We start from the raw sequence: 12,149 nt of genomic DNA, 5'->3' as shown, positions 1-12,149 counted from the left end.
GACCAAACGGATATATTTGGTCCATGAATTCCGTGGAGGTTATGTGGATTCATAGCCATCAAGGCCACATGGCTTTGGACTGATGGATCAACGAAGGAAAAGCTCTGTCTGTATGGCACCCATCTAATAATTTTCTGTCCCCAGCCCTTCCCCTGGGATGTGGGATCTTGTCTGAAGGAGGATTTGAGCCCTGTTCAACACTGGTGGAAGAAAATGCTCACTTCTCATCTGAAACATAAACAGGAAGGTTGATCTCCTCTTAGACTCTATCTCAGGGCCCCCCCCCCCCAGAATGAAGTTCTTTGGGAAGGAACCATTTCTCTGGGGCAATAAATGTAGAAATTCTCTGACGAGGACCTCTGAGTTCATACTTCCTGTGGGTCTCACCGTCTCATGAGACTCTGTCATCTGTTGATGTTCTCTGTCAAGAGGCTACATAGGCTGAGGCTGGCCGTGCAGAACCATGGCCCCCAGAAACATCACCCTCTTCTGTCTCGGTGAGTCCCCAAATGCAGTTGGGTTAGAGGGGAAGATGGGGGGATCCAAAATAGTCAAGGTCTCTCTTAACTGGTGACTCAGAGAGTAAACAATCTGCCTGCAGTGCAGGAGACCCGGGTTCAATCCTTGGGTTGGGGAGTTCCCCTGGAGAAGGGAATGGCAACCCACTCCAGTATTCTTGCCTGGAGAATTGCATAGACAGAGGAGTCTGGTGGGCTACAGTCCATAGGGTGGCAAAGAGTCAGATATTACTGAGCGACGAACATTTTCACTTTCTCTTAACATAAGAACTCAGTGATTTCAGTGACTGCCAAGAAGATTCTGCTCTCCTGAGTGGAGAGATGGTCTTTGCCCAGATATGTGTCTGCCCAAGCCCATGCTGGCTTGTAAGGCTCAGTGGTCCGGTTGTCAAGTTGGCCTTGCCGGGTTCATTCAGCCCATGCCATGCTGTCTGGCAGTCCACAATGGTTCCAGAGTTCCTGAAGATGAGAGCCTGAGGGGCTGGAACCTGGAAGATAAAACTAAAAGATGAGCCTTTTTTGCTGTTGAAGAGAACAAATGGTACCTGTATGTCTTTATATTGTTGTTGTTGTTCAGTCGCTCAGTCATGTCTGACTCTTTGAAACCCCATGGACTGCAGCACGCCAGGCTTCCCTGTCCTTTGTTATCTCCCAGAGCTTGCTTAAACTCATGTCCATTGAGTCAGTGATGTCATCCAACCATCTCATACTCTGTTTCCCCCTTCTCCTCTTGCCCTCAATCTTTCCCAACATCAGGGTGTTTTCCAGTGAGAGTATTTCTATTTAGTAATTTATAATAAAGGTTGGAAATTGATGGGTGGAGTTTTCATGAATGTCTTTCTTCCAGTGCTCTGTCTTGGCCAGAAGATTCAGGCACAGGATGGTAAGTGTTTCTCTAAGTCTCCTCCAATCCCCTTGCATCCTCACGGCAACTCTGGGATAGACAAGTCTGAAGCTCAAAGGGATTCCAATGTATTTCCTGTTCTGTTGATCACTGTCTCTGCTGCGTTCCTTTTGCACAACTTCTACCTCACTTTGGAATCTTTGGACCCCTCAAATTCATGCTCAGACCAGGATTTAGCCTTTGCCTCCAGTAGGCTGGCTGTCCATCCAAGATGCGTGTTTTACTGAATGTTCACAATGGCAGGGATGAGGAAGTCAGGAACCACCTTCCATTGCCCAACATTCTTCCTACATCAAATGTTCTCACAATCTTAATTCTCCGCAGTCCATCCACATTTCTTCACTTAAAGGGACACTGCCTTAGAGAACTTTATGTAAGTGGCTTCAATTCTCAGAACCAATTTCTTTGTCTATAAAGGTGACTTAGATGGTAAAGAATCTGCATGCAATACAGGAGACCTGGGTTGGACCCTTGGGTCGGGAAGATCCCCTGGAGAAGGGAATGGCTACACCACTCCAGTATTCTTGACTGGAAAATCCCATGGATAGAGGAGACTGGTGGGCTACAGTCCATGGGGTTGCAAAGAGTCCAATGTGACTGAGAAGCTAACACTTTCACTTTCAAAAGAGAAATAAAAATAACAATGAAAGAAGATTGGATCATGGGAGGATGGGATCATTGTGATACAATTTTGGGGATTAATCGAGATAAGGCATGTGAATTATGTACATGGTAAGTGTTTTATCTGTGATGGGCTTCTCAGGTGGCTCAGCACTAGAGATACCTCTGATGATGATGGTGGTGAACACGAGGAAAAAAAGTCTCTGAAGTCTGTAGGACCCAGTCTCCACTTTCCTTGATTCATTCAGTTCAGTTCAGTTCAGTTCAGTCGCTCAGTCATGTCTGACTCTTTGCCACCCCATGAATGGCAGCATGCCAGGCCTCCCTGTCCATCACCAACTACCGGAGTCCACCCAAACCCACATCCATTGAGTCAGTGATGCCATCCAACCATCTCATCCTCTGTCGTCCCCTTCTCCTCCTGCCCTCAATCTTTCCCAGCATCAGGGTCTTTTCAAATGAGTCAGCTCTTCGCATCAGATGGCCAAAGTATTGGAGTTTCAGCTTCAACATCAGTCCCTCCAATGAACACCCAGGACTGATCTCCTTTAGAATGGACTGGTTGGATCTCCTTGCAGTCCAAGGGACTCTCAAGAGTCTTCTCCAGCACCACAGTTCAAAAGCATCAATTCTTCGGTGCTCAGCTTTCTTCACAGTCCAACTCTCACATCCATACATGACCACTGGAAAAACCATAACCTTGACTAGATGGACGTTGGTTGGCAAAGTAATATCTCTGCTTTTTAATATGCTGTCTAGTTTGGTCATAACTTTCCTTCCAAGGAGTAAGCGTCTTTTAATTTCAGGTTTCAGTCACCATCAGAAGTGATTTTGGCGCTCAAAAAAATATAGTCAGCCACTGTTTCCACTGTTTCACCATCTATTTGCCATGAAGTGATGGGACCAGATGCTGTGATCTTCGTTTTCTGAATGTTGAGCTTTAAGCCAACTTTTTCACTCTCCTCTTTCACTTTCATCAAGAGGCTCTTTAGTTCTTCTTCACTTTCTGCCAGTAGGGTGGTGTCATCTGCATATCTGAGGTTATTGATATTTCTCCCAGCAATCTTGATTCCAGCTTGTGCTTCCTCCAGCCCAGCTTTTCTCATGATGTACTTTGCATATAAGTTAAATAAGCAGGGTGACAATATACAGCCCTGACGTACTCCTTTTCCTATTTGGAACCAGTCTGTTGTTCCATGTCCAGTTCTAACTGTTGCTTCCTGACCTGCATACAGGTTTCTCAAGAGGCAGGTCAGGTGGTCTGGTATGCCCATCTCTTTCAGAATTTTCCACAGTTTATTGTGATCCACACAGTTAAAGGCTTTGGCATAGTCAATAAAGCAGAAATAGATGTTTTTCTGGAACTCTCTCGCTTTTTTGATGATCCAGTGGATGTTGGCAATTTGATCCCTTGATTTATTACCTTCTTTTAAAAAGTTATTTATTTGTTTGGCGTCTCTAACTGCTTTAGAAGACAGCTCTCCCTATATGGTGAGGAAAGAGCAGAGAATCTGGGGTAAGATAGTCTTAGTTTCCAAACCAGGTTGGAGCACTCTTCAGTTTGTGGTCTTGAGCAACTGGCATGGTTACTCCAAGCTTCAGCACCCTCACATTAGGGTGAAAAGCAGAATTGCATGTGGATAAGGGTTACCATGGCAACAAAACACCAAGCAAACCGCCTGGCAGACTAGCGGGCACTCTCCAGCATTCTTAGTTGCTCAGTCGTGTGTGACTATTTGTGACCCCATGGACTGTAGCCCACCAGGCTCCTCTGCCCATGGGATTTCTCAGGCAAGAATACTGGAGTGGGTTGCCATTTCCTTCTCCAGGGGATCTTCCTGACCCAGGGACTGAACCCAGGTCTCCCATATTGCAGGCAGATTCTTTACTGTCTGAGCCATCAGGGAAGAGGGTAGAATTAATGTGTATGGGGTCTGCTTTGAGGGCAATGAAAATGGAATAGACAGAGATGATGATTGCACAAGATTGTGAATGTACTAAATTCCACTGAATTGTATACTTTCAACATGGTTAAGTTTATGTTATATAAATTTAACCTTGATAAATAAATATATATATACATATATATATAAAGGAAGGAATTTTGTTCCTCAAAAAGTCTTTCAGTTCCTCAGTAACCTAAATGCCCAATCCAGCAATTCCACTTCTATACATGTAACAAGAGAAACCAAAACAAGAGATTCTAAAGATATTTGTACCTCCATGTTCATAGCAACTTTATTCACAATAGCCAGAAGGTGGAAAAAACTCAAATGTCCATTGACATGAATGTATAAGCAAAATGTAGTCTATATGCACAGTGGAATATTATTCAGCCATAAAAAGGAAACGTATTCTGATACATGCTACAACATAGATGAATCTTGATGACATTGCACTAAATAAAAAAAAACTCCAGACACAGAAAGGCAAATACTGTGTTATTCCACTGATACAAGGTATCTAGAATAGGAAAATTCATAGAGACAGAAAGTCAATTAGAAATGACAAGGGCCTAAGAAAAGAGAGAGTGAAGAGTTATTGCTTAGTGGTTATAGGGGTTTTGTTTGGAATCCCGAGAAAGTCCTGGAAATAGATGCACAATATGGTGAGTATAGGGCCTTCCCCCACGGCCTGGTGGTTAAGACTTCACTTTCCAATGCAGGGGATACAAGTTGGATCCCTGGTCTGGGAGTTAAGATCCCACATGCCTTGTGACCAAAAAACCAAAACATAAAACAGAAGCCATATTGTAAAAAAATTCAATAAAGACTTTAAAAAAAATACTCCACATCTATCTATCCATATCTATACCTATACCAGAGAAGGCAATGGCACCCCACTCCAGTACTCTTGCCTGGAAAATCCCATGGATGGAGGAGCCTGGTGGGCTACAGTCCATGGGGTCGCTGAGAGTCGGACATGACTGAACAACTTCACTTTCACTTTTCACTCTTATGCATTGGAGAAGGAAATGGCAACCCACTCCAGTGTTCTTGCCTTGAGAATCCCAGGGACAGGGGAGCCTGGTGGGCTGCCATCTATGGGGTCGCACAGAGTTGGACACAACTGAAGCAACTTAGCAGCAGCAGCAGCATACCTATACCTGTATCTGTCTATCTAGATAGATACATAGATATACACACACATATATAGTGAGTGTAATTAAGGCCACTTAGCTGTATACTTAGAAATGGCTTAAATGATAAATTTAATCTTTATATAACACATTTCATTTTTGCCACAATTAGAAATTACCCCAAAAAAATTTTAAGGAAGGAGCTATAAGTCTGTCACACCCTTCATTTAGTTCTTCCCCCCACAGAAAAAGAAAGAAGTATGGTTTCTTCATGGCAGGCCAACTGAGTCTGGGCCCTGTTTCCTTTTAGAGAACTTTCCCATTCCTATCATATCTGCTATGCCCAGTTCTGTGATTCCCTGGAATGGGTCGGTGAAGATCTTGTGCCAGGGAACCCTTGAGTCTTATCTGTACCAACTGGAGATCCTGGAAAACCTCACCTACAAACAGGTGGAGAAGAAGTTGGGATTTCAGGAGGTGGCGGAGTTCATCATTAACCACATGGATACAAACACCGCAGGGCGCTATCAGTGCCGATACAAGAGAGAACATCGCTGGTCAGCGCCTAGTGAAGCCCTGGAGCTTGTGGTGACAGGTGAGGCTGTGTGCAGGTCTCCAACCCTCCAGTCTTTTTCCTTTCTTAGTTTTTCAGAAGTGTTATTTTTAGAACAGTCTCAAATTTCCAGGGAAATTAAGGTGATGAAGCAGACAGTGCCCATATACCTTGCACCCAGTTTCCCCTATTCTTAACATTGTTGATCAAAGGCTTATTAATAGGTCTTTTGTTACCCAAACCTTATTGACTGCAGATGTGTCAACACATTTTTAGAGAATGATACAATTAACATCACTGGTGCAAAGTTGTTAGAGGTTAGAATTTATCAAGGATTCACTCCACAACTTATGATTGACATTATCATTCACATTTTGCTCCATTAGGTTTTTGTTCTAACCTTGTGTATATTATAAATGCAAGTTTATTACTGTAAAATTTTAAAAAATGATGCATCGAGAAATTTTGAGTGAATAATTTTTCAGTGCATTTTTTGCAGTTACTTTCTCTGTTTGTCCGAGCAACACATATACTAGCATCTCAGAAGATGATAGTTCTTCAGCATAAAGTTCTGATTCAGACAAGGTGAATATTAGATCAGCAAAAAGACAAAAAAAAAAAAAAAAAACCTTAGTGATTGATTCTGATACAGAAAATGAAAATGAAACCCACAGTGCTGGAGAACTTTACAGGTGTGTCAGGTGTAACTGTTGAATGTAATAACCTGCAAAGTCTTATGAAATAACAGAATTAATTTCTGACCTGCCAAAATAAAAATCGCTGGGTTCCTTTGCCCATGGGTTTTCCCAACCAAGAATACTGGAGTGGGTTGCCATTTCCTCCTCCAGGGGATCTTTCCAGCCCAGGGATCGAACCCTGGTCTCCTTCATTGGCAGATGGATTCCTTACTATCAGAACCACCAGAGAAAGCTCCTGGGATTCTCTAAGCAGTGAACAATTAAAATATCTTCATTTTCATAAGAAATCCCTTTCAACCACACCTGATTTTATGTAAATAAGGTGACTTTCGGAAAGCACCTAAGGATATGAGCTGGTTTTCAGGAGAACCAACCAAGTAATAGGTGGGTTAGAATACTCAGCCCTGCCCCACCCCTACCTGACCTCCAGGGTAGGCAGAGAGGCAGAAGGTTGAATCCATCACCAATGGCCAATGATGAAATAATTAATCAGTCTCACCTAGGAAATAAAGTCCTGTACTCTTCCAGTTCTCCCCTCTGGCTGTTCCTGACACATGCTTTCATAAGCCTGTAATCTAGTAAGCAAGCTGGCTCCCTGAGTTCTGTCTGCCAGTCTAACAAATGAATTGAACACGAGAACTGCGACCCAACAACTTCCGACTTATTGCTTCTCAGTCAGAAGCACAGGTGACAACCTGGACTTCTGATGGGCTCTGAAGTGGGAGGGACTTGTAGGACTGAGCTGTTAACCCAGAGCCCCAAACCACAGGATCCGACGTTACTGCCAGGTAGAAAGTGTCAGAATTGAGGTGACTTGTGGGACGCCCAGCTGGTGTCTCAGAATTGCTTAGCGGTCTAGGGAGGAAACCCACAGATTGGAGCTGGGAACAGATCCATGTGGCCCGTCTGGCTTTAGAGACTATATGACTGTCCCTGGAAGATAGCTGCTCATCTGCTTGTTCACTCAGCTCCATCTACAAGAATTTGGGACAGAGGACAGGCCCTGCAGGGGGCTCCCCAGATGGCTCAGTGGTAAAGAATCCGCCTGCAATGCAGGAGACCCAGGAGATGTGGGTTCGATCCCTAGGTCGGGGAAAACCCCTGGAGGAAGGTATGGCAATCCACTCTGGTGTTGTTGCCTTGATAGTCCCATGGACAGAGGAGTCTGGGGGGCTACAGTCCTTAGGGTCACAAAGAGTTGGACATGACTGAGCACGTGCACATGGGTCCTGTAGTGGTGAAATGGAATCTTACCACCTCCCGTTCCTTTGCATCAGGAAAACATGAGCTTCTGCCCTTCTCTTACCATGGACCCAAAATGAGTGGCGGGGAAACAGGGAAAGACAGAAATCTTGCCAACAACTCACTCTCTTCTCTTCCAGGCTTGTACAACAAACCCTTTCTCTCCACCGATGGGGGCCATGTGGTGATGCCAGGGGAGAATATTTCCTTCCAGTGCAGTTCAGCATACATGTCATTTGACAGATTTTCACTGAGCAGGCCAGGAGGGGCCACCCTGTCACGGCACCGAGATGCGAGACTCCAAGGGGACTTCACTCTGGGTCCTGTGAACCTCAGCTTCTCAGGAGTCTACACGTGCTACGGCTGGCACAGCGGCCACCCCTATGTATGGTCAGCCCCCAGCAATGCCCTGGAGCTGGTGGTCACAGGTAAGGGCACCCCACCCCCACCCCCCACTGCCAGAGACTTCTGTCCTCCTCCTCAAGGCTCTAGCCGGCTGTCCAGGGCCTTGGCATCAGGCAGGAGAACAGAGAGGCACCGAGAAAGAAGAACAGGGCAGGAGAGACTTGTGGCTCAGAGGACCACAGAGAGAGAAGGCCTTCTCACCCATGTGACATGTGACTTTCACAGCATGTCCCTGAGCTCCCCAGTGTCCTTAAAGACACATGGCCTGTTAAGAAAGGAGAGGCCCACACTCAGAATCATCTTTAGGGGTGTCGTTGAGTCAGCAGATACCAGACACAACCTATGATGAACTCACTTTCTTTCATCACATGCTTAGTCATAATGGGGAATCCTGACATTAACCTCTAATATAGAAGCCACTCAGAGAGGTTGACTGGTAACTTAATCACTCATCAGGAAGACTCTAAAAAACTCTATCAAGAGCTTCATTTAGGGAAACTCACTGGTGCTCCAGGGATTAAGACTCGGGGCTTTGGGACCTCCCTGGTAGTCCAGTGGCTAAGGCTCCGAGCTCCCAATGCAGGGGCCCTGGGTTCAATTCCTGATCAGGGAACTAGATTCCACATGCTGCAACTGAAGATCTCACATGCTACAACTACAGACACAGTACAGCCAAATAAATAAGCAAATATTTAAGAAAAAAAAGGGGGGGACACTTCCCTTCTGGCTCAGTGGTAAAATATCTGCCTGGCAATGCAGGAGATATGGGTTTCATCCCTGATCTGGGAAGATCCCACATGCCTTGAAGCAACAAAGAGCCTGCGCCAGAATTACTGAGCCTGTGCTCCACAATGAGAGAAGCCACCATAATGAGAAGCCCGAGAACCATAGCTAGAGAGTAGCCCCCACTCACCCCAACAAGAAAAAGACCAAGCAGCAAGGAAGACCCAACATAGCCAAAGATAAATAAATAAATAAAATTGTATATATATATAAAGACTCAAGGCTTTTATTACTGTGGACCTGGGTTTCATCCCAGGTTGGGGAACTAAGATCCCATAAGCCACAATGAGGTGTAACAAAAAAATTCAAAAAGAGCTTCATTTTTATATTGTTTGCATGCATCACTCTGCCCAGAGGGAGCAAACATGAGTTATAGCAGAGGAAAGCAACTGCTAGTGACTGAGTGGGATGACCACATTTGTCTCTCACATTTGTCTTATCCAGTCATTCTACAAGCTAAGCGAATGTAGTAGTCATAGCCTTATAAGCTCCTGTGGCCAAATGGTCTTTTCAACTAAGGATACAGGGTCAACTGGGCACCTGTGGAGGAAGGCTGAATTTATTAGTGTTTTCCTTTAATGTAGACAGTCACTGTATCTTGTTTTAGAAATCACCTCCTATCCCAATGTCAGGATGATCCTTTCTTATATTATCTTCCCAGACTTGAAATATTTTGCACTTTGCAATTAGGAATTCATGTTGAATTCCAGGGATTCCCTGGTAGCTCACCTGATAAAGAATCCACCTGCACATGTTGATGTATGGCAAAACCAATACAATATTGTAAAGTAATTAGCCTCCAAGAGACACATGTACCCCAATGTTCATCGCAGCACTGTTTATAATAGCTAGGTCATGGAAGCAACCTAGATGTCCATCAGCAGATGAATGGATAAGAAAGCTGTGGTACATATACACAATGGAGTATTACTCAGCCATTAAAAAGAATACATTTGAATCAGTTCTAATGAGGTGGATGAAACTGGAGCCTATTATACAGAGTGAAGTAAGCCAGAAAGAAAAACACCAATACAGTATACTAACACATATATATATGGAATTTAGAAAGATGGTAACAATAACCCTGTGTACGAGACAGCAAAAGAGACACTGATGTATAGAACAGTCTTATGGACTCTGTGGGAGAGGGAGAGGGTGGGAAGATTTGGGAGAATGACATTGAAACATGTAAAATATCATATATGAAATGAGTTGCCAGGCCAGGTTCGATGCACGATACTGGATGCTTGGGGCTGGTGCACTGGGACGACCCAGAGGGATGGAATGGGGAGGGAGGAGGGAGGAGGGTTCAGGATGGGGAACACATGTATACCTGTGGTGGATTCATTTTGATATTTGGCAAAACTAATACAATTATGTAAAGTTTAAAAATAAAATAAAATTAAAAAATAAAATAAATAAATTTATATTAAAAAAAAAAAAAAAAAAGAATCCACCTGCAATGCAGGAGACCCCAGTTTGATTCCTGGGTCAGGAAGATCCCCTGGAGAAGGGATAGGCTACCCACTCCAGTATTCTTCGGCTTCCCTGGTGGCTCCGATGGTAAAGAATCCACTTGCCCAAATCCACTTGGAACTGATTTCTATGTTTTAACAGAAGAGAGTTACTAGGATTTCTGAGCATTGTAATTTCACAATATTTTATTACATCCTTGAGCCCGTGAGGTCCATAAAACAAGTGGATAAATTTTTTAAAGGTACAATGAATAGAAATAACTAGTGAAAGGCCACACACCAGTGAACCAAGGTCACATTTAGCTTCCCTAAGTTTTTTGTGTTTTTATCACACCACATGGCATTCAGAGATCCTAGTTCCTTGACCAGGATTGAACCCATGTCTGCTGCAGTGGAAGTGCTCAGTCATAATCTCTGGACTGCCAGGAAAGTCCCAAATTTTCCCTAAGTTTGTCTAAATTTTTTTTCCTACTTGCTTCCCAGATACCCATCACTGTATGAGAAAGGAACACATACTGTTCTGTGGGGTGAGACTATGTAGAGGAGAGAGTTTGGGGCTCTGGATCTATGAAGATGTTTCAAGGATATGATTAGATATTCAGTGAAACTGCCACGTGGGGAGGGGATGACAAGCAAACAGAACATCTTCATAACCACCTCCTCCCCCGTTTACAAGATACCTCTGGGGACTCAGCTGGTACAAGATACCAGCTTTGGACTCAGGTTTAAAGTGATGTATAGAGACTCACACACAGTGGTAACCAGCTTAGCAGTGCCGTGTGGTGCCTGCGTGCTTAGTCGTGTCTGACTCTTTGCAACCCCATGAACTATAGCCCACCAGGCTCCTCTGTTCATGGGGTTTTCCAGGCAAGAATACTAGAGTGGGTTGCCATTTCCTTCTCCAGGGATCTTCCTGACCCAGGGATCAAACCCACATCTCCTGTGTCTCCTGCATTGCAGGTGGATTCTTTACCCACTGAGCCATCAGGGAAGCCCGAGATGAAGTATGGCGCTCACAAATGCATGCATTGCCTGAGGAGGGGGTCCCAGCGAACCCACAAACTAGGGAAATGAGCCCCCTTCCCGGGGCTCTTGGTCGGGAGGGGATGAAATGTGACCAGCGATCATTCATTTCCTTCTAATGACATCTCTAGATACCACTAGCCAAGATCACACAACAGAGAACTGGGTTCGGATGGGCGTGGCGGGGCTGGTCCTTCTAGCCCTCTTGGCCATCCTGGCTGAAAATCGACTGGGCCCTCAGCTTCCACACCAGGAAGACCAGCAAGATCTGCCTGACCTGAGCTGGAGTTGGCAGAAAAGTCAGACAGAATGGACCTTTGGACTAACTCCTAAGGACCACCAGGAAGACTCCTGGAGCTGATGCTTCTTAGAAGCGCCAGCATCTGCAGAGTCCTATGCAGCTGCTTGGAGAGCACAAGGGAGACGGAGGTATGAAGAAGCTTGGATCCCCTTTCAAACCAATCAAATGGTATTTTCTTATATACATCTGATATATTTGCATTCCACCTTTCCAGACATAGTTGAGAACATTCTCAGTATCATCTTGGCTGAACTCATTTTCTGTGATAAAAAATAATGAAAAGCATTCTCAGTTCTCCTTGCTGTTTTTCACCCTCCCTCTATAGACTTTTGGGCTTCCCACATGGCTCGGTGGGTAAAGAATCCACCTGCCAATGCAGGAGACGCAGGTTCCACCCCGGGGTTGGGAAGATCTCCTGGAGGAAGGCATGGAAACCCACCCCAGGATTCTTGCCCAGGAAATCCCAAGGACAGAGGAGCCTGGAGGGCTGCAGTCTGTGGGGTCGCAAAAACTCAGACACGACTTGGCACACACACGCACACACTGT

At 44.8% G+C, this 12,149-nt stretch overlaps 1 protein-coding gene across 3 annotated transcripts; it reads left to right on the top strand.

Annotated features, from left to right (window-relative positions):
• Positions 1-355: 355 nt before the first annotated feature.
• FCAR (Fc alpha receptor) lies at positions 356-11,887 on the top strand. 3 transcript variants are annotated; one of them, XM_045163559.1, is made up of 5 exons: positions 356-497; positions 1,366-1,401; positions 5,433-5,717; positions 7,756-8,043; positions 11,433-11,887. In XM_045163559.1, the coding sequence occupies exons 1-5, from the start codon at positions 464-466 to the stop codon at positions 11,660-11,662; spliced, it is 873 nt and encodes a 290-aa protein (XP_045019494.1). In that variant the 5' UTR covers positions 356-463; the 3' UTR covers positions 11,663-11,887. The 3 variants fall into 3 exon arrangements, with proteins under 3 accessions (XP_045019494.1, XP_045019496.1, XP_045019495.1); XM_045163561.1 differs by lacking the exon at positions 1,366-1,401 and having other exon boundaries at positions 361-497; XM_045163560.1 differs by lacking the exon at positions 356-497 and having other exon boundaries at positions 1,384-1,401; positions 5,369-5,717.
• Positions 11,888-12,149: the final 262 nt, after the last annotated feature.

Source organism: Bubalus bubalis, chromosome 18 (genome assembly GCF_019923935.1).
Source record: "Bubalus bubalis isolate 160015118507 breed Murrah chromosome 18, NDDB_SH_1, whole genome shotgun sequence".
Lineage (NCBI taxonomy): Eukaryota > Metazoa > Chordata > Mammalia > Artiodactyla > Bovidae > Bubalus > Bubalus bubalis.
This window is presented reverse-complemented; position numbering and strand designations above follow the sequence as displayed.